We start from the raw sequence: 22332 nt of genomic DNA, 5'->3' as shown, positions 1-22332 counted from the left end.
GTATTTCCACTTGGATCGTAAGAGGCGAGAAGAAAGGGACGGGGATTGGGACTAGGCATCCCTCTCCTTGTAGCCCCACAGGGGACATTCCTAAAAGAAAAAGCAAAGGCATAAGAGGGTCTGGGAGTTTTCCGACCAACACCCTAAGGTTTGGGTCTTTTAATGTGCGTGGATGTGGTACAGATGACAGTAAAAGGGAAGAGATAGGTAGTATGCTTGTGAGAAGAAAGATGGATGTGTTGGCTTTGAGTGAAACTAAGTTGAAAGGGAAGGGTGAGTGTAAGTTTGGGAGTGTAAGTGGGAGTCAGGAGTGAAGAGAGGGGGAGGGAGGGAAGGGGTGGCTATTCTGGTAAGTGAAGAGATAGGTAAACGTGTAGTGGAGTGGAAGGAGGTTTCCTCAAGGATAATGTGGATGAAGGTGAAACTGGGAAAGGGGATGTGGGTCTTTGTAAGTGCATAAGGGCCTGGCAGTGAGAAGTGTGTAGAAGAAAGGGAGGCCTTTTGGATAGATTTAAATGACTGCATAGAGGGATTAGGGAGAAATGTCAATGTAATAGTACTGGGAGACCTTAATGCTAGGGTAGAAAATGGTCCAATTGATGGAGTGGTTGGGAAATGTGGAGTTCCAGGAAAGAATCGTAGTGGAGAGTTGATGGTGGAAATGTGTCTAGAAAGAGAGTTGATGATAGCAAATACAGTGTTTCGGAAAAAAGTCAAGCATAAGTACACATGAGAGAGGGTGGTGGATGGAAGGGTGGTAGATAGAGCGTTGATGGATTATGTAGTGGTAAATAGGGCTATGATAGGAAGAGTTAAGGATGTACATGTGTTAAGGGGAGAGGGTGGGGGAATACCAGATCATTTTTGGTGGAAGGTAAGTTGAGAGTGGAGGACAGATGGAGAAAGAGGAAAGGGACAAAAGGTAGGGAGGTGCTTAGAGTGAACTCTTTAAATGAAAAGGGAAAAGGAGAAGGAGTACAAGAAGAAGCTGAAGGGGGGGTGGGAGGGAGTGAAGGATAGAGTAGAGCTAGGTGTGGAGGAGGAATGGGGATGGTTCAAGGAGGGAGTCACAAAGTGTGCAAGGATGGTGTGTGGAACAAGAAGGACAGGAGGAAATAGAAGGAAGGGTAGTGAATGGTGGGATGAGGAAACAAAAAAGGTTGTAGAAGAGAAGAAGCGAGCTTTCACAGATTGGTTACAAAATAGGACAAGGGAGTCATATGAGAGGTACAAAGAAAAGAAAAGAGAAGTAAAGCAAAAGGTAAAGGAGGCAAAGAGGAGAGCAGATGTGAAGTGGGGTAAGAGTATGACAGAAATTTTTGAAAGTAATAAAAAGATGTTTTGGAAAGAAATTAAGAGAGGAAGAGGAGGCGAATCAAGTAGAGAAGAAAAGGTAAAAGCTGCAAATGGAGAGATGATAATGGAAGAGAAGGCAGTAAGGGGAAGATGGGCAGAATATTTTAGGGAGTTGCTAAATGTAAAGGAGAATAGGGAGGGAAAGATAGTTGCAGTGGGAAATGCTAAGAAAATATATATTTATATTTATATATATGTATGTATGTATGTATATATATATATATATATATATATATATATATATATATACATATATATATATATATGTACACACACACATGTATATATATATATATATATATATATATATATATATAATGGTTTAAAATATGACAAATGTAATTGAAGGCGGAGGAAGTATACGAGGAATAATGGAAGAATTTTACTGCATTAACGTTTCAACCCTTAGGGTCTTGATCACAAAGCTTAACAATTAAGTACAACATGGACATTTTATACACAGTCATGTCATCCCACAGGGTGCCTAGGAAAGGTCGTCGTGCTCGAACATTTGTCAGTTTGTCTTCTTCGACCACCAGTAAACTTGTAGCTCTTGCCAAGCATATAAAACCTTCTCTATGGTTGATGCTATTATTGGCATTAATATAAGCTGCTTCTATTGCTTTTCTTATTTTCTTCGTTGAACCTTTATTTATTACAATTGTATTGTTCCAGTCCGGAAGGTGGTCATGTGTATCTATGTCTTACTATAGAATTAGAAAGCCTGTGGGTTCTTACATCATTTTTGTGTTTGTATAACCTTTTTTCTATTTTTTCTTTCTAATCCACGACCTGTTTGCCCAAAATATGAAGATCGGCAATTTTTACAAGGTATTTTGTAAACAATACTATTTTCATTGGTATGGTTGATATAATTACACGTAGCAAATGTCCCACTTTGCTACCTGATGTTCTAGCTATCTTAATACCTGCTATTAAGAGGACTTTGTCTAGGGTTGAATTAATGTTGGAATTTGGGACTGTGATATATCGTGTTTCTTTGTTGCAATTATTGATATCTTTACTCTTATTTATTTCCTTAGCTTTCTCTTTTAATCTAAGTAGGAGACCTTTGGGATATCTTAGTTTGTTGAAGGTTTTTGTGATGTGATCTAGTTCATCTTCCAGAAATTCTTCACTACAGATGCGAAAAACCCTAAGGAAGAAGCCAATAATCATACCTGTTTTAGTCCTAATATTGTGTCCCGAATAAAAATGTATATAGTCTTCTTTATTTGTAAGTTTGCGGTATACCAAAAACTTACATTGTTGTTTGTTCTGTGTATGACAGTGTCTAGAAATGGTAATTTTCCGTTGTTCTCTACTTCTACCGTAAATTGTATGTTACTATTAATGTTGTTTAATCTTTTTAATTTATTGTTAATATTAGTTTCTTTGGGTACAATAACAATAATGTCATCAACATATCTTAACCAAATGCTATTTCTATCCATTATTGATATATAATTTTCAGTTTCAAGCATTTCCATATATAAGTTGGCTAACACAGCACAGTAAAAGCACCGAAACCTAAACAAAGAAAAATTAGTTCAAGGTAATCTGTTTTTGGGATAGGTAAATCTTTATTATTTAAATTGTTTACCACTCGTTCTACAAATTTTAGAGCACCATTTACCGAAACTCGGGTAAATAGCGAAGTGACATCATAGCTGGCTAATATTTTGTTCCTGAAATCCAAATACTTTAACTTGTCAATTAGATCTGAAGAATTTTGTAGGTGACCATTACTGATAGAACCTAGTGTGTTGGACGGGGGTTTAGCTAAGCATTTGGCTAACCTGTGTGGAGCACTATTGACACCTGATGTAATAGGACGCATGGGAATTCCAGTTTTGTGGATTTTTAGTAAGCCATGCATTCTGGGTGGTATAGGTGCTTCTTATAATATTAATGCTAATAATAACATCAACCATAGAGAAGGTTATATGTGCTTGGCAAGAACTACAAGTTTATTGGTAGTCGAAGAAAACAAACGGACAAATGTTCCGAGCACGACGACCTTTCCTAGGCCCCCTGTGAGATGACATGACTTTGTATAAAATGTCCATGTTGTACTTAATTTTTAAGCTTTGTGATCAAGACACTAAGGGTCGAAACGTTAATGCAGTAAAATTCTTCCATTATTCCTCGTATACTTCCTCCGCCTTCAGTTACATATATTGTTACGAATCTCGCTCACACTTCTGACTTGTAACACATAGTAAGAGTGAATGAATGAATGAGTTCCTTCTGACTCGTAACATATAGTAAAAGTGAATGAATGATTGAGTTCTTTGGGTAACTTAAAGAAATGACCAGGCCGCCATTCACTTTTTGTATTGTGAAAAAGTGAAAAAAAAACAGTTGGAAAGTTAAACACTATTCATTAAAGTTAATAGAATTACATGAGTGATAACAATCACTGAACATACAAATGAGTAAATAAATTTCAAAACAGAAGATTCCCGCTCGTAAAACTTTTAACGGGGGTGAAAGAGAAATTAATTAATTAATTACCAACAAAAACACTGTCATAGACGTCACACAACATCTAAATGAAATTCTAGCTGAGTTAATTATCTTACAAATAATACAGGGGGTGTACAGAGGACTTACATCAGCCGACAATCCTCCCGAGGCGACACAACCTCTACATGGCACTTCGTATCCTAAACTGATCCTCTGACACGCCCTAAGGGCGCCTAGTTCTTCTACAAAATTCCTCTGATTGGCCCATAGGAATTGCGTCTATGGAGATTAAACCTGATTGGCCAAGTTAGCTAAGACATTCTGCGCCGCTCTAGGCTGGCGAGAAGTGTTACGCAAAACGAGGAACAAACGCCTAATTGCATAGACCTCTCTCCCAACGCGTCCTCCGTGCGCGTTCTCTGTAATAGGACACTCACGTAATCGCAAGTGACGTGCCTCACTACTCCACCTGCAAGCTGTGTCACCTCGCCAACGCCAACACACTCGAACATTATTGTCTCGCATGTCCCACAGTGAAAGACTTACTACCACAGGGACAAGATCTAATTTATGTTTGTAAATATCTCTTACAGAATGAAAATTTAGATGTACTACTCATGAGATTTCCACATTTTGGTGGTTGTTTAATCAATTTGAATTCTACTATGTCCCGCGCAACACGTTTCTGTAACTCCTTAAAGTTTATATTTTGTTGACCGCCACTGAGCGTAGTATTTTACTAACTATGCAAATTTCCAATGCATATATCATTCTAGATATATATATATATATATATATATATATATATATATATGTACATATATATATATATATATATATATATAATATATATATATATACATATATATATGTATATATATATATATATATATGTGTGTGTGTGTGTGTGTGTGTGTGTGTGTGTGTGTGTGTGTGTGTGTGTGTGTGTGTGTATTTACCTAGTTGTATTTTACGGGAAGGGGAGCTATGCTCGTGGGGTCCCGTCTTCATATCTCATTTTATCCAAACTATTTTTAAATTCATGTATTGTTTTTGCACACACCACTTTCTCATCTAACTTGTTCCAACTGTTTATTACTCTGTGAGGAAAGCTGTTCTTTTTCAAGTCTCTTCTATAGCTGTCTTTTTTTATTTTCTTTCCGTGTCCTCTTGTATTTCTGTTATCCCATTTTATCAGATTCTCTCTATCAGTAATTTCTATGCCTTTCATGATTCTGTAAATAGCTATCAAATCTCCTCTCTCTCTTCTTTGCTCTAGTGTCTGTAGTTCAAGTTTTTCCAGTCTCTCTTCATATGATAGTTTTGAGAGCGTTGGTGCCAGTTTTGTAATTGCTCTTTGTATTCTTTCAAGTTTTTTTATACATTTTTTTGTACTTGGTGACCATATCGTTGCTGCATATTCCAATCTTGGTCTTATCAGGGTGATTAGAATTTTCTTCATCCAGGTATGTAAATGCAACTTTGATTGTTCTTATTAAATTATAAGTTTCTCCAAAAATCTTATTTATATGTTTCTCAGGTGACATATTATTCATAACAATGACTCCCAAGTCCTTCTCATTTTCTACTTTTTTTATTCCTTCTTCTCCCAATTTATATGCTCCTGTTATTCTGTTTTTGCTTTTTCCAAATTCCATTATACTACACTTTTTTGTATTGAACTCCATCTCCCACTTCCTACTCCATTCCTGTACTATATTTAGATCTCTCTGTAGTGATTCACAATCTTCTTCAGTTTCCACTCTTTTCAGTAGTTTTGCATCATCTGCAAAGAAGCTCATATAGCTTTCTATTCCTTCATCCATATCATTAATATATATAGCAAACATTATTGGGGCCAGTACTGTTCCCTGCGGAACACCGCTTATTACTTCATCCCATTTTGAGTGCTGGTTTCTTATCACTACTCTCATTTTTCTTTCTTGCAAAAAGTCTTCCATCCAATTTAGTAGTTTTCCCTGTATTCCTCCTTGAGTTTCTAATTTCTTAAGCAACTTCTTATGTGGTACTTTGTCAAAAGCTTTCTTTAGGTCTAGAAATGCACAGTCCGCCCATCCATCTCTTTCTTGTATTATATCTATTAGCCTTGAATAGAAACATATTAAATTGGTGACGCATGATCGTCCTTGTCTGAATCCAAATTGCCTTGGATTTAACACTTTGTTTTTTTCTAAATATTTTACCCATCTACTTTTGATAATTCTTTCACAAATTTTTGCTATTGTACTTGTTAGAGAGACTGGTCTATAGTTTGTAGGTTCTTCTTTATTTCCTCCTTTATATATAGGTACTATATTTGCTTTTTTCCAATCTTCTGGAACTTTTCCTTCTTTCAAGGAACTGTTTAGTATGCTATGTATTTTGTCTGCCAGTTCATTCCTGCATTCTTTCAGAATCCAGTTTGCTATATCATCTGGTCCATGCGATTTTCTGACATCAAGATTACTCAAGTGTGTCAATATTTCATTCTTTGTTACTTCTATTTCTTCCATAGGGGGGACTTTCTCTTTCCATTCAATCTCTTCAGGTTGTATGTTCTCCCTTGTAAACACTGATTTAAAATGTTTGTTCATAATTTCTGCCATTTCCATTTCCTCAGTGTATTCAACTCCCTCTTGTCTTAATTTCTCCAAGTCTTGTTTGTTTTTCAGTTTATTGTTTACAAATCTGTAGAATAGTTTTGGTTGATCTTTACACTTTTCTATGACATCTTTTTCATATTTTCTCTTTTCCTCTCTGCACGTTTGTACATATTCATTTCTATAACCGGTATATATTTTCTATTTTTCAGGTCTTCTGTCTTTTTTCCATTGTCTCTTTTGTCTTTTAGCTCCCTACAACTTTTGTTGTACCAGCATTTTACATATTCTTTTTCTTGTTTTTGTCTTGGGACATACTTTTCCACTCCTTTTTTGTAATTTTTTGTCAAAATATTCCATTTCTCTTCCACTGTTGTTTCTTCTTTGTATATTCCTTCCCATTTTTCTTTTTGAAAGAATTCTCTTATTTTATCAAAGTTTGTTTTTTCATACATCATTCTTCCTTTTCTATATTGTTCATTTCTTTTCATGTATTTTTCCTAATTTAGTTCCAGTTCAATCAGTATATGGTCACTTTTACTTATTGGTGTTTTATATTCAATCTTTTCTACTATTCTAGGTTCAGATGTGATTATTATGTCTAGTCTCGATGGTTCTTCTTCATTTCTATACCTAGTGTTCTCCTGTATCCACTGCGTCATTGTATGGTCAATAATAATCTCGAGTAGAACATTTCCCCATGAGCCATCTCCACCCTTTACTGTCATCTCTTCCCAGCAGACTTCTTTGCAATTAAAGTCGCCCATCATAACTATTCTTCCTCCATCTTCCATTATCTTATTTAATGTTATCTTTGTGTCCTCTAACATACTTTTATGTTCACTCTCTTCCCACGAGGCTGTTTTTGGAGGCACATAATTTATCACAAACTTTCTGTTCTTCTTATCTCTGTCTTCCACTTCGATCATAATCATCTCTACTATATTCTTTCCATATGTGACACTCTTCACGTTTATATCCTTCTTAGTCAGGAACATAACTCCACCCCCTTGCTTTGTCTCTCTGTTTCTAATCCAATAATTATATGCATCATGCCCTACACTGTTGGGTGGCAGTGGACATTTTAATTTCGTTTCTACAATTCCCATTATGTCCGGTTCTTTTTCCTTCAGATAATCATTCAGCTCATTCAATCCTGTAATTAATCCATCTATGTTTGTGTAAGACACTCTTAGTTTTCTGCCACTTCCATTGTATTCTGTTTCCCTTTTGTTTTTCTCTAGTATTTCGAATTTCCTTACTTTCATTAAGTTCCAGTTCAATCAATATGTGGTCACTTTTACCTATTGGTGTTTTATATTCAATCTTGTCCACTATTCTAGGTTCAGATGTAATTATTAAGTCTAGTCTCGATGGTTCTTCTTCATTTCTATACCTGGTGTTCTCTTGTATCCATTGTGTCATTGTATGGTCAGTAATCATCTCAAGTAGAGCGTTTCCCCATGAGCCGTCTCCACCTTTTACTGTCATTTCTTCCCAACAGATTTCTTTGCAATTAAAGTCGCCCATTATAACTATTCTTCCTCCATCTTCCATTATTTTATTTAATGTTATCTTTGTGTCCTCTAACATATTTTTATGTTCACTCTCCTCCCATGAGGCTGTTTTCGGAGGCACATAATTTATCACAAATTTTCTGCTCTTCTTATCTCTGTCTTCCACTTCTATCATAATCATCTCTACTGTATTCTTTCCATATATGACACCCTTCACGTTAATATCCTTCTTAGTCAGGAACATAACTCCACCCCCTTGCTTTTTCTCTCTGTTTTTAATCCAATAATTATATGCATCATGTCCTACACTGTTGGGTGGTAGTGGGCCTTTTAATTTTGTTTCTACAATTCCCATTATGTCCGGTTCTTTTTCTTTCAAATAATCATTCAGCTCATTCAATCCTGTTATTAATCCATCTATATTTGTGTAAGACACTCTTAGTTTTCTGTCACTTCCATTGTGTTCTCTGTTTCCCTTTTGTTTTTCTTTTGTATGTCGAACTGCCTTAGTTTCATATTCACTACTCTCCAATAGAATCTCTCTTTCTCTGACTCCGTTCTGTTCTCGTTTTTTGTCTTAGCTTCAAGTCTTTTCTGCTTTTCTTCCTCTCTTTCCTCTTTATTCATTTCCCTTTTTATCCATACCTTTTTGTATTGTTCACTTGTTGCTAGTTTCCCTGTTTTGGATAAGATATTCTCTGCCATCGTTTGTGACCTGAATTTAATCTTAATTGGTCTGGTCTTATCTGTACTATACTGAATTTTTCCTCAATTTCCTTCATAATTTCTGGTTCATCTTCCTGAACTAATTTTAGTAAACTGCTTACTTTTTCATTTTCCTCATTGGTTCTTGAGGTTCTATCTGGGTTATGTTTCTCTTCCATTCCTAATATAATTATACATTTCTTTTTGTCAGCTAAGTCTCTTACTATATTCTCCTTCTGTCTCATCACTTTAATAACTGAGTCTTCAGTTTGTTCTCTCATTTGCTGTTTAATTATATCAGTAAATGCAACTTTACTGTTTTCTTTTATCGACTTCCATCCCTCTCTGTTTTCTTTACTATTCCTCATTCTCCACCTTTACTTCTTTTAACTGTCTTTTCAGGTTTTCTATTTCATCAGTTAAGTTTTTGTTCGCCTTCTCTAGTTCTTCCAATTTTTCAACCCTCCGTATAATATTGTTAACATGACCGAACCTACGCTCCAAGTCCTCGATCATCTTATCGACCTTCTCTTCTAGTCTTGTCAGTCGGGGGGGGGGGGTTTGTGTCCCCCCCACCCTCTTTAAATCCCTGGAAAATATTCTCATCACTTTCTACTGTATTGCTCTTATCTGTCTGCCTGGGCCAAGTCTACTCCTTCCTCATTTCCTTCAATTTCCCTCAGTAATCCCTCCCCTTCTCCTCTTTCCCTACTTTCCTACTACTCCACGAGCAATTTCCCCCCCACCCTGTAAATACAATAGGCACTTCTCTTTGCGTTGGGATCCACAAAACTTCAATTTTCTTCAGAACGTCTTCTAAGCCGTCCGTTCGTTGAAGTGTGTGTGTGTGTGTGTGTGTGTACAATCTAGAAAGTTCATGTATACTAAACTCATATACATGCATTTGCTTCGCCATTTATTACAGAATGACTCCAGATTTTTGCATGTATGATATATTCATCCCAACTTACCCCTCTCCTTTTCACTGTATAGGTGTAATTAACCAGTAGTAGGGAAAAGGGTACCTTCATTGGTAGGGAATAATTTATCTCTATCTCCTTTAGGTACACGGGAGGCGTTGAGGCGGAGAAGGCGGTGAGGAGGGAATGGGCCGAGAGGGACCGTAAGAACACGTCCGACTGCGCTGCAGGTTTGTAGTCGGGTTGTGATCGAGTACGAGTTCGGGTAATCGATGGATTGTATGATCGATGGGTTAACTGGCTTTGTTTATCCATAGTTTCGAAAAACAACATTCTCTGACCTCATTGCAGAGGCTGATGATATTTTCTACTTCCTCACAGCTGTGTTGAGACTTCGAGAGCGGGTTCTCCAGAAGAAACGCAACAAAAAGATCAAATCGATCGAACCTGCAGAAACTAGCGGTGTTGTCATGTCAAAGGACGACACAACAACGGGAAGAGAAAACGTCGAAATTCCCATACAAGAACAGAAAGAGGACGACACTATAAACATGGACAATTATGAAAAGAAACATAGAGAAATGAATGGAGATGAGCAGAAGATGAGGGCTTCAAATTCTGGTGTAGGCGATGAAGGAGACACGACAGTTCCTGCTGATGAATCTACAAATGAGGACGATCTGAAAGAAATAAACGAAATTGTCTACCCAGAGATTGATGAATCCGACATTCCAGAACTAGAAAGGGGGCAAGAAGGGCACATGGCGATTAAAGATGAGAATGAAGATACAACGGTTCTTAAAATGAAAGATCAGAAAGCACAACAAGCCTTTGAAGACAGTCTTTACACTGTACAGGGAATCAATGAACTTGTAAACGGAGTGGACGAAAGAGAAGAGATGAAGATAGACCATCAAGAGAGTAACAAGGCTAAAGCACAAGAGGGCGATGAAGAGGAAGGAAGAGAGGAGGAGGAAGAGGAGGAGGATATGGGAATGATGGTGATGGAAGTGGGTGACGAGAAGTATTATGCCCTGACACCCTCGGCCAAAAGGTGGGCCAGAAAGAGGCTGAAGGAACTAGAGGACAAACAGCGACAGGACAAGAAAGGGGATGACCAAGACCTGCCTATAGCTGAAGAGGACACCACAGCAGTTGAAGACATAGAGGAAGGTGAATATGTATCTGGAGAATGTAAGCCTCTGGGGGACAACGAGGAAGACATCGGGGACATTACCCTACCCGGAGCCACCGAAGATCACAACGACTCTGCCGATAATCTCGATCTCGAAGCTCCATCCAATAAGGATCAGGAAAACGCGGACAAAGGACGGAAGGATATGTTCCTGAAAGAAGGACAAGACAAATGGGATAACATTTTCAGTCGGCATCTTGAAGGACCCTGCATATCTGTGGAGGAAAGATATGAGCACCCTTCTGCAGAAGGAGAGTCACATCGCTCAACAAGTTGCCCTTCAGGTTCTGGTGCCGTCAGTTTGGGTTTAGAAAAACCGGTTCAGAGCAGGAGTGGTGACGTCATGGGAATCTGTTTCCGCCGCGAAGACGATCAAGCTAACCATGGTGATCCTCTAGACACAAGTGTAAAAGACGGCGAAGGAGGAGATTGCCACGACTTCGATCAAGGCGTCGTATCAGATGCAACTTCCCTCTCTAACTCCTCCAGGTTTTCGCATCTCCAACAGGCAACGGATGCGTTGTACCTCCAGAGCTGCCGGAACTTCCTCCGGCAGTTCGGTCTCGGAACTTCGGGCGAAAACCTCAAGTCCTCGAAGTACGACCTCGAGAGCCAGAGGTCTTTGTCCTTTGACGCTGAAAACTATTCCCAGAGTTTTGACCCGAGCGCCTCCTCTTCGTTGAGCTACCAGAGCGAGAGTACCTGGGGGGATGGCGATAACTACGACGGTGACGACGACGACGATGACGAAGATGACGACGACGACGACTGTGACAGCGACACTGAGAACCTACACACCAACGACTACTGTCCTCATGGGAGTCTGGAACACGAACCTCCACGACATCCCGACGATGACCCTCAAAAAACATTAAACGCTCAAGTCACGGAACGACTACTTCGTGAGTTTGGAGGGCGTTCTGACTTGAGGGAAAGTGAGAGCGAGGGTGACCTGTCAGAGGACTATGTCGAGGAGTATTCCAGCAGCAGTAGCACAGGTGAAGTACTAACCAGTGATTCCAGTAACCAAGATGACTCTGACCTGCCAATCTTTGGAAGTTCCTGGACGACTAAAAACACCAAGAAAGTGCTTGAGGATGATTGGCTCGAGAAATACCCCAGTTTAGCTGCGGAGGCCAAAATATATGACGGATATGACTTCAGTGTTAATATTAATCACCAGATCCCTGGATCGTGCGGAGTTCCCAAGAAAAATAACAATAATAAGGACTATAAAGAGCGTAGAGAACACGAACAGATGACGGACACCTCGGATAATATTACGCTATCTTCCTTGTCAAGTCTGTCTGACAGTATTGGAGACGACACTGTCAACCGAGACAGAACACCAGTCGAAGAAAACAACGACAAAAGAACAAATCTTATCCTGAACAAACCATTTACAGAGAGCGTGTTCGCAACAGAAGAAGAACTCCAAAATTCTAAACAGTTCCTGGATGATATTTGCAAGAACATTACCAAGGAGAAGCGGTCGGTGGATCAATGCGATGACGTCACGTCGTCGGCACTAAGGAGTAACCGTCAAAGCCAGGAGGACCTGAGTGGTGGAGACATGGACCGGGACCTGGCCCTCTTCAGACAATCTCTCTTCAGGACGAGGACAGCGCTGAAGGAAGCTCACGAATCCTTTGTGAACGGGTTAACCTTTGGTTAGATTAAATTTCTTTATCTTCAGTCTTGACAAACTCCCAACAAATATCCCTAACAAGTCCTGTTCCCATCGTACTAAATAATATAAAATACAAAACCAACAAGGTATTTGATAGTCATCACTAATGTTTTAGGGCTCTATCTCCTTTATATTTGTTTTCTTCCTCCTTATAGGCACTCCATTTATCGTGTTATTATCCCATTTGTAATTGTACTTCTCATTCTCCTATTCTCCCAGTTTTCTATTCCTTTTCCAATATACTACACTATGTTTATCAATATTTATTGATATTATCTTTATTTTGATTTATTTTTACTCGTTTAAGCTCTTCCACAAGTTGACACATCAGCGCGATTTTTTTTATACCTTCCAGGCACATTTTCATATTTTTTATTTTTCTCCATGACGTCATGTCGTTCTCCCGTCCCAAACCACTCCTGTAATTGCACTTACTAGTCATATGACCTCTTTTTTCTTTTAATGAAGAGAGTTCCAATATATATATATATATATAAATATATATATATATATAGATATGTGTATATATATTTCTATTTACATATATATATATATATATATATATATATATATTATTCTTATAAGACTTGTCTGCTACGCTGGGGACCATTTTGCTGCTGATCTTCAGATGAAAAATATAAAACTGAATGCGTGCATGTTTCATGCACGCGATGTTTACACACTTTTTTGTATTTTTGTGTGTTAATTTGTGTGCGGGACAATTTGCTAATAAGAAGTGTTCTCTTGCTAACAGGTGGTGCCCTTTGGAAAAATAATTCTACCTCAACTTCCACCATGACTAAGCCACCTAAGGTAAGCTGACGTTTGCCAGAAATAAAGCTTATAAATAACTTATAGGTTTTGTACTTTGTTGCCATTCATGTCCGATATTACGATTATTATGACAACAAATGTATGAAGTGTATCATGGGACCGATGAAATGTTGAGAAACAGGTTAATTAATCCAAATACTGACATTTTTAACAGAAACCTTTGATTGAAGTCCTACGAGATGAAGATTCTGCCAACTTGCAAGATTGAGAAGCATCTAAGTGACGTCATTGGAGTCTATCATGTACTTTCAACACATGAACAACTGCTACAAGAGCACATAGCTGCACTCGCCCTTCTCCGTACTGCAAGGTTACTCCCGCCAAATGTACTCCAAAACAAACATCACCATAATTGCCTGTAAGGAAACATCTGGCAACTGAAACTGAATGAAGCATAGCTGGCTCAGGATGTCATATATCAATTAATGTTGCTATGGAACCTATGTCAACCTAGAGACCATTATAATGTAATCCCTTATTTGTGAAATCTTTCATAATTATGAAAGATTTCACAAATAAGGGATTACAAAGGAAGAGCATGCCGACAGGAGACTTTTTGTCAATAAACTAGGTTGGATGCACAACAACAATAATAGATTAATAGATAAATGAATAGATAAAAACAAATAAATGATAAATAAAAAACATGATTAATAATAAGTGAATAAATAAAATAAATGGCAGACATTACAGCATATTGCTTAGGTGTTTAAATGAATCTTAAAACTTACTGTGCTACATGTACAATGCACTGCCTCTGCAGGAAGTTTATTCCATTCATTTATTAGACGGTTGGCGAAGTTGTTTAAACCCACATCCAATTAAATCTACTTCCTGACAGATTGAGACCATTATTTCTAGTCTGATTTGCATTCATTGTGAAAAATTTGTCATGTTTCATGATTCCCTTTAGAATTCTAAAGATGTGTAAATCACCCCTGAGTATGCTTTTTTTTTAGGGAAAATAGATTCATATGTTTTAGTCGATTTTCGTTTGATATATTTCTGATATTTAGAATAAGTTTTGTGGCTCGCCATTGTACTCTTTTTCAATCTGTCACTATGTTCAATATTTTACGTCAATTGATCAAACCACGACTACTCTGGAAAAGAACGAAAAACCACAGGGAGAAATATAATGATCAGTCATATTGTTTGGATGACCTGTTTTTTGTAGAACCGCATTGATTTTGTTGCAATAAAACTGATAGAATACAGTTATGATTTTAGGAGATTAAATGCATATGAAATGGAAAAATGTGGTATTGAGGATTCTATATTAATCCTTGACAAATATGGTAGCTTGTGCATTATTAGATATAGCCTAGTCTAAAGTGAGATATCTTTTCTGATAAGCCTGCCTACTAGCTCTTCATATAGTCTTTGAGTGGGAGCTACTTCAGCCTCAACGAGCAAGATATTTATGGTATCAACTCAGTTGATGACTGTTCAAATAAATCGAGCACTGTCCTTACAAAGGGAGGAAAGACCACATTCTGGTACACATTGCATGCTTCTCAAATTATTATACTCAAAATCAGTCTCATTTTGCTGTTCCTTTATCATCTTTTATATCCGTTAAACGTCCTATGGTGTAAGGATGAGTTAAAAAATCTGCCTTTAAATGAAAAATAGGTTATATGAAGTAAGATTGAAATATCTAACATTAAGAATACTAAATCTACAATTTGACCCAAAGATTATTTTTGCATTTTGTACAAACTAATCAATAAAATTTTGTTTAACACCACAACATCTCATCACTGTAAAACAGATGAATTTTTCTATATCCGTGCAACACCAAAAATTCATTCTTTACATTACCTAGTAAATGCATAGAACAAAATTCTCTTTGATGTAATCCCATGTAAGATGCTACTGTTTACTGGTATACATTTAAAAGCCCACATCTCAAACCACGGATCAAAATTTTGTATCCTTTCCTTTGCACAATGCCTTATTGTGAAAAAAAAAATTCAATATTTTTTATTTTCAACTCTTCATTACTATCACTATACATGTAATAGGATTTGTGATGATTGTGATTAAAAGTACATTAGAATACTCATGAAACATAATCAAAGTTCACTATAAGTGATATATGAAGTGTGATAGCAATTGGCTAATTACAATAACAATTAATGTCTTTAACTAGTGAAACCAATAAAATGTGAGCAATAAACCATTAAGATGTTGTTTTACTTCAAAGTCCTATAGAACTTGAATCACAAAACCCCTCATACTGGGTGATATACAAATTAAGGCCCAGCTGTTGACATGCAAATCAACTGTGCGAGTGACAATTCTGTGCTTTAACGGAGCATGGAGGAAATCGTAGGTTTTGTGAGATGGTGTAGAACAAAGTCAGTATGTAAAGTGAAGCAAAAATAAAACGAGTTTAAACCACGATACCCTGACCTGAAGGGCACAACACAGCATAGCTTACAATTTACTCTGTGTCATGTTCCATGACGCGTCACTGACACAAAGGACGCGAATATGGCGCCAAGCCACTTCATAGTTAGAGCCACTGCATCCGCCTTCTATGTAAATTGATTATAATATTAGGTTGCTTTAAAAATTTATAATAAGATTACAGAAGTTTATGCTGAGCAGACCTTGGAGGACTACACAGCTAGGACTTCCTGATGCCAGGGTCAGAGGTCGCTATAAATAATGACGCGTAGTAGCGCCCTCAGAAAAATTAAATCATGTATTCTTTCTTGTGTCAGATAGCTAGAGACTGGTAAATTGTGAGCCTTCTCCACACAAAAATAAAGGTGTAAATTGTGTGGAGCTGGGCAAATAGTGATAGAATATGCTATGTTGGAACACAGGCACCTGTGCCTGGCATTGGTGTCGTGCGGTCGTGGTGTAAGATGCGCACTCTATTCACACCCAACTTCATAGTAACAACAAATAATATTTTTTGTAATTAATGTGAATTAAATAAGTTTTGATCATAACCACTTTTGCTATCCAAATAAAGTTGAATGTATCTATCAAAAAAAGAGGGCAAAATATCGTCCTGGCCATTGGATTGCAGGAACTGCTCGGATCACGGCCATAATTTTCTGCATCAACTCAAATTCAAAGGCAAGTTCGTGACATATAAATGGGGGATCTTCTGACCGCGCCATTTTTGTGTTCAAAGTAAGATTAGCCTTCTAATAAAGGATGTCTCGTTCAAATGTTTCAAGCAGCTCTGAAAATAGTCATGACTTCGAGGGATTCTCACAGGTTGAAGGGAAATATTGTGATATATGATAGGAGAGGAATATTATGAGACAACAGAAGATATATAATGATGTAGAAAGTGATAGGAATGATAGATATCACAATGTATAAGATGATAGAAATGAGATATGATGTAAGAGATGACGGGAATGATGAGCATTATGATGTGAGAGGCAGTATCGGTGAGAGCAGAATAAATGATGAAATCAATCGAAGACAGAGCAGAATTTCGTAGTTTTGAGGAATTTCCACAGGTAAGGAACAGGTATTATGACATGGAGGATAACATAAGTGAAGTTAGGATAGGTGAGAGATATTACATGGAGGAAAATGGATTTGAAAGTGGGATGGGACACAATGAAATCAACTCGTACACAAAGGGTACTTCGTGACATCTGTCTCTGCTTACATTGATGAAGTTCTGATTTCTTGGGAAGGAACTGACCCCAAAGGGCCACCAGAGATGGTAAGGTAGCACTGAGCTTAAGGAAGAACCTAGTTTTCCCCCTGGAGATGAAGATCAAGATGGGTCTTGAAGATGGTACACCAACATGTCTTATAGGAGCTCCATTTCCAGACACTAAAACTGGTCCCACATAAACATAATAATAGTAAAAAAGACACCAGTCCAGGATTTCTTCACAGAGAGATCTATGGGAGGCCCTCAGGAGAATTACTGCTGAATACTGTGAAGCCATGGGTTTTTCAGTCATTGAATTCAGATATACTATCATGGACACTCAACCTTTTATTTGCACTAATACTCTCTGGCTAAATGTGAGAAACTTTTTTTTTTTTTTAAACCTATCAATTGTGGGAGGATTTTCCCCACCTGAATGAAACTGCCTGTTCACATCTGCAATAAAACACAATGTAGTATGCATGGCAGCAATATGTTAATCATGTAATTCTTAACAAAAATATGAGTAGCTCCCCTCAGCAGATCAAACATGACTGGCAGCAACCAGTATATTGCATGACATACCCTACAGTGGTAGCATTGAATGCATCCCATTCCTCTCATGTAGAACCTTTCCTTCTCTCTCAATGACACAAATTTTTATCATGTAAAAAGAACATAAGAATGAAGGAGACTGCAAGAGGCCATATGGCCTGAACTATGTAGTTCCATGTCCATTACCACCTGTTTTCTCCATCCATAAAGTTGTGTATTTCTTGAAACAACCAGTAATTTCAGCACTCACTACATGGTTAGTCTATTCAATTAGTTGACCACCCTATTAGTGAACCAGTTCTTGCCCATTTCCTTCTTAAACATAAGCTTGTCCAATTTAAATCTATTACTGTGAGTCCTGCCCTGTTGTTTTATTATGATGACCTTGTTTGTCACCCTTGTTAAAACCTATGATCCAGTTAAGTACCTCTACTATATCACCCTGCATCTTTCCAAAGAGTGTAAGTTAAGGTGCCTAAGCCTCTCCTTGTAAGGTAAATTTCTGAGCCCATGTATCATTTTGGTTATTCTCCTCTGTACTGATTCTAGTCGTAAATTAATGTTCATTCTATACAACAGAGACCAAAACTGTACCACATAGTCAAAAATAGGTCTAACTTATGCTAGATATTGATAATTACCTCTACACTTCTATTCGTAACCTTCCTAGCAATGAAACCTAATGCTCTGTTAGCTTTATTCCTAGCACTAATGCACTGTTTCCTGGATTTAATTTCAGGACTCACTAGAACTCCCAAGTCTCTCTCACATTTAGTTTTCTCTAAAAACATGTTATCTAATCAATATCTGCTTTCAGGGTTGTGTAGCCCTACATTTAACATGCTTCACTTTGAGATATTAGTCCATTTGCTATTTTACTGACCATGTGAACAATTTGTTAAGATCTTCCTGCATAATCTCTCCATCTTCTGACCTATTTAGGTCCTATTACAGTGTTGTCCACAAACTTACTAACATCACTATTAATCTAATAGACCCAAAACTGAGCCCTGGGGAACTCCACTAGAAACACTCCCCCCATTTGGATTTTAGACCATTTATGGTGACCCTCTGTTTTTTGTCACTGATCCAAGCTCTAATCCATTCAAACACCTTTCCTCCTATGCCATGGGCTTTGATTTTATTTTAGTAGTGTCTGGTGGGGCACCTTGTCAACATTTTGCAAAAGTCAAGGTAAATAACATCATAATTATCATTGTTATCTGACGTCTTATATACTTAGGTGTAAAAAAATAGATTAGTCACACATGACTTACCCTTGGAGAAACCATGCTGCAAGTCATGAATCAAATTATCTCTCAATGTGATCTCTGATTCTAATAGCTATTACTGATTCAAGCACTTTACCTATAACTGATGTCAAGTAATTTCCTCTTCTAATATCTACCTGTATATCTATATAATCAAAAGGCTTCTTGCCCTTTATAAAGGAGGTAGCCAGCCACTCATTTGTTTTCCTTTTGTATTAGGTAGACTGGCTGGTGAGGTTATTTAATGTTTGCTGGAGAGAGGGTAGAGTGTCGGAGGACTGGAGGAGTGTCTGCATAGTTCCACTTTACAAGGGAAAAGGGGATAAGTGTGAATGTAGTAGTTTCAGAGGGATTAGCTTGTTAAGTGTAGTTGGGAAGGCTTATGGGAGGATCTTGATTGAGAGGATTAGGAGAGGAACAGAGGGAGTAATTGGTGAGGAACAGTGTGGATTTAGGACGGGTAGAGGTTGTGTAGATCAGATCTTTGTGGTAAGACAAATATGTGAGAAAGCTATAGGAAAGGGGAAGGATGTTTTTTGGGCATTTATGGATCTGGAAAAGGCTTCAATAGGGTAGACAGAAAGGCACTGTGGGAGGTTATGCAGATATATGGGATAGGAGGAAAGCTTCTAGGAGCTGTCAAGAGTTTTTATGAAAGTAGTAGAGCTTGTGTCAGGATTAGAAATGGAGAGAGTGAGTGGTTTGAGGTAAAGGTGGGACTTCGTCAAGGATGCGTTATGTCGCCCTGGCTGTTCAACTTATACATGGATGGGGTAGTGCGAGAGGTAAATGCAAGGGTAGTAGGTCAGGGATTGGAGATGGTTAAAGAAAATGGAGAAAAGTGGGAGGTGAGCCAGTTGTCGTTTGCTGACGACACTGCGCTTGTGGCAGGATCGGAGGAGGGACTGAGGAAGTTGGTGACAGCGTTTGGGAGAGTATGTGATAGAAGAAAGCTAAAGATAAATGTGGGTAAAAGTAAGGTGATGAGATGTACAAGGGGTGAAAATGGCAGTAGACTGGAAGTGAGCATTAAGGGAGAGCAACTGGAGGAAGTGGATAGTTTTAGATACTTGGGTGCAAATGTGGCAGGAAAAGGTGGAGTGAAGGTGGAGGTAGAATGTAGATTGAGAGAAGCGAGTAAATGCCTTGGTGGATTGAAGAGTGTAATGAGGAATAGACATTTGGGAATGGATGCTAAGAGGAGACTGTATGAAGGAGTGATTGTGCCAACAGCACTGTATGGGGCAGAAACATGGAACATAAGAGAAGAAGAGAGAAGGAGTTTAAATGTGTTTGAGATGAGGTGTCTGAGAAGTTTGATGGGGGTTACTAGTCTAGAGTGAGAAATGAGGAGGTGAGGAGAAGAACGGGGGTGGAAAGGGAGTTGGGAGATAGGGTTGATGAAAGAATATTAGGATGGTTTGGACACATGGAAAGAATGAGTGAAGAAAGACTAGTAAAAGAGGTATGGAAGGCAGATGTGGAGGGAGTGAACATGAGGGGACGTCCTAGGATGAGGTGGATGGATGGGGTGAAGGGGGCTTTGGGGAAGAGGGGAATGTCTGCTGAGGAAGGACAGGAGAGGACAGAAGACAGGGGTGAATGGAGAATGGTTGTATATGGATGATGTTGTGATGCATAAGGTGGAATGGGCGGGGGGGATGGGGAGTGAGGTAGCATGCGTGAGCAAAATTTGACGCAGCCCGAAGGGTTTTCTCACCGTCTTCTCCTTTTATGCATGGGGGGACAGAGAGGGGGGGGTCGCCGATTTAATGAAGCGGCCTTGCTGTGGATGTGCTGTGTCTGGCGACACTGCTTCTGACCCAGGGCAGTGGACAGGGTGCAGGGATGACCCGTCATCCAGGAGGTGCTAAGATGAGAGGGAGGGTGGAGGGGTGTGGAGTGTATTCAGGGATGGAATGGGTGGGAATGATTTTATGCCTTTTCCTTTTTGGCTACCTCCCTTGTAAGGGGGAAAAAGCCTTGGTATATGTATGTATTAGTTCTTTGAGGATGAGGGGCCAACCCTGTTCCCCACCCAATGCCCAGAACATAGTGGCTGAATGTAGAACTTTGTGCCATGTCTGAGCCACACCACAGCTAAAATTACAACCAGTTTTTCTACTGAAAGTATTCAACATCTAATATTCAAATACTAGTTATTCAGACATAGAATGAAAATTACAAAACCATCTAGAACAATTCAGTTTCTCCTTGCTTTTATTATAAGCCTATTTTATGGTGCACCTCTTACAAAGTCCTTCAGGAATAAGGCATCTTGTTTGTGTGTATGTGTATATATATATATGTGTATATATATATATACATATATATATACATATATATATACATATATATGTATATATATATACATATACATATATATATATATGCGTAAGTAACCACTAGGAAAAGTAAACTAACGAAGCAGAGCGCTTTCGTATAATTACATCTTCAGTGCAGATACAAAGAAGGAATTATAAGATGAAGAAACAAGGTACAGAATATATGACATAGTGAAGAGGGCATTCGGAGAGGTAGTGGAAGAAGTACACGTTGCGGATGTTTGGGCCGTCCTGGTAGCCAACAAGTATGGGACGTTTGGGCCGTCCTGGTAACCAACAAGCCCTCTTCACTATGTCATATATTCTGTACCTTGTTTCTTCATCTTATAATTCCTTCTTTGTATCTGCACTGAAGATGTAATTATACGAAAGCGCTCTGCTTCGTTAGTTTACTTTTCCTAGTGGTTACTTACGCATTTGTGAACACACGCTCCTAGTGTTTTTATTGCATATATATATATATATATATACACACACACACACATATATGTATACGTGCATACACACACACATGTATACATATATATATGATTCAATTATGATTCACCAGTTCAGTTTTCTGTCCTCATTCATGAGACAGGACTAGCATGTAGCTGCAGATTAGTTCCTGTGCTTAACATATGTTTAACAAATTCAACCAAGCAACATTAACTTCAGATTTTTTCTAGCAAATTAAAAAATATTATCTTTTCAAAAGGTAAATGATCTTAAGTCCTTCAAATACTAATTTAAAGTTGTTTAACACCACAATTCTAATTAAACAAATGACAGCCATTGTTTTCAAGGAGTGAAAAAATTATATTTGTTATGGCAACTAACATAAAGCATCATCAAAAATACATTTGTCAAGCACATACAAAAATCTTCCTGACAGCATATCTACACAAACTGTTAAATTTATACACAATACAATATAATAAAAGTCAACAAAATATATATATACTTTCAATACTTTTGAATGATATATCCATTTAAAATATCCATAGAATATTGGCTTCTACAACAATATAATCTGGTTACGACTTAAAACTTGACAAAAAAAAAAAATGGAATGCCATAAGTTTACATACCAAATAAGCAGGAACAAAATGACATGCACCCAGTTTAAATAACAGGTTACTAGAGCACCTGACACTTAACCCCACTTGTGTAATGGCATGGATAAAATGTACATTTTTTTCAGCAGATGGCTCTCAAGGAAGACAAGTAGATGAGCCTGGCAGATGAGTTATCGCACT

General features: G+C 38.0%; 1 protein-coding gene across 1 annotated transcript in view; it reads left to right on the top strand.

The window, feature by feature from the left end:
• Window positions 1-20462, top strand: part of LOC143037157 (uncharacterized) — a 41354-nt gene extending 20892 nt beyond the window's left edge. The window contains exons 8-11 of the mRNA XM_076205273.1: window positions 9712-9797; window positions 9949-12432; window positions 13207-13265; window positions 13441-20462. Coding sequence (XP_076061388.1) covers window positions 9712-9797; window positions 9949-12432; window positions 13207-13265; window positions 13441-13494 — 2683 coding nt within the window. The 3' untranslated portion in view covers window positions 13495-20462. The remainder of the gene's footprint in view (window positions 1-9711; window positions 9798-9948; window positions 12433-13206; window positions 13266-13440) is intronic.
• Window positions 20463-22332: the final 1870 nt, after the last annotated feature.

Source organism: Oratosquilla oratoria, chromosome 21 (assembly GCF_046742065.1).
Source record: "Oratosquilla oratoria isolate Oo_2021 chromosome 21, ASM4674206v1, whole genome shotgun sequence".
Taxonomy (NCBI): Eukaryota; Metazoa; Arthropoda; class Malacostraca; order Stomatopoda; family Squillidae; genus Oratosquilla; species Oratosquilla oratoria.
The sequence above is the reverse complement of the archived record's forward strand: the minus strand, read 5'-3'. Positions and strand labels throughout refer to the sequence as shown.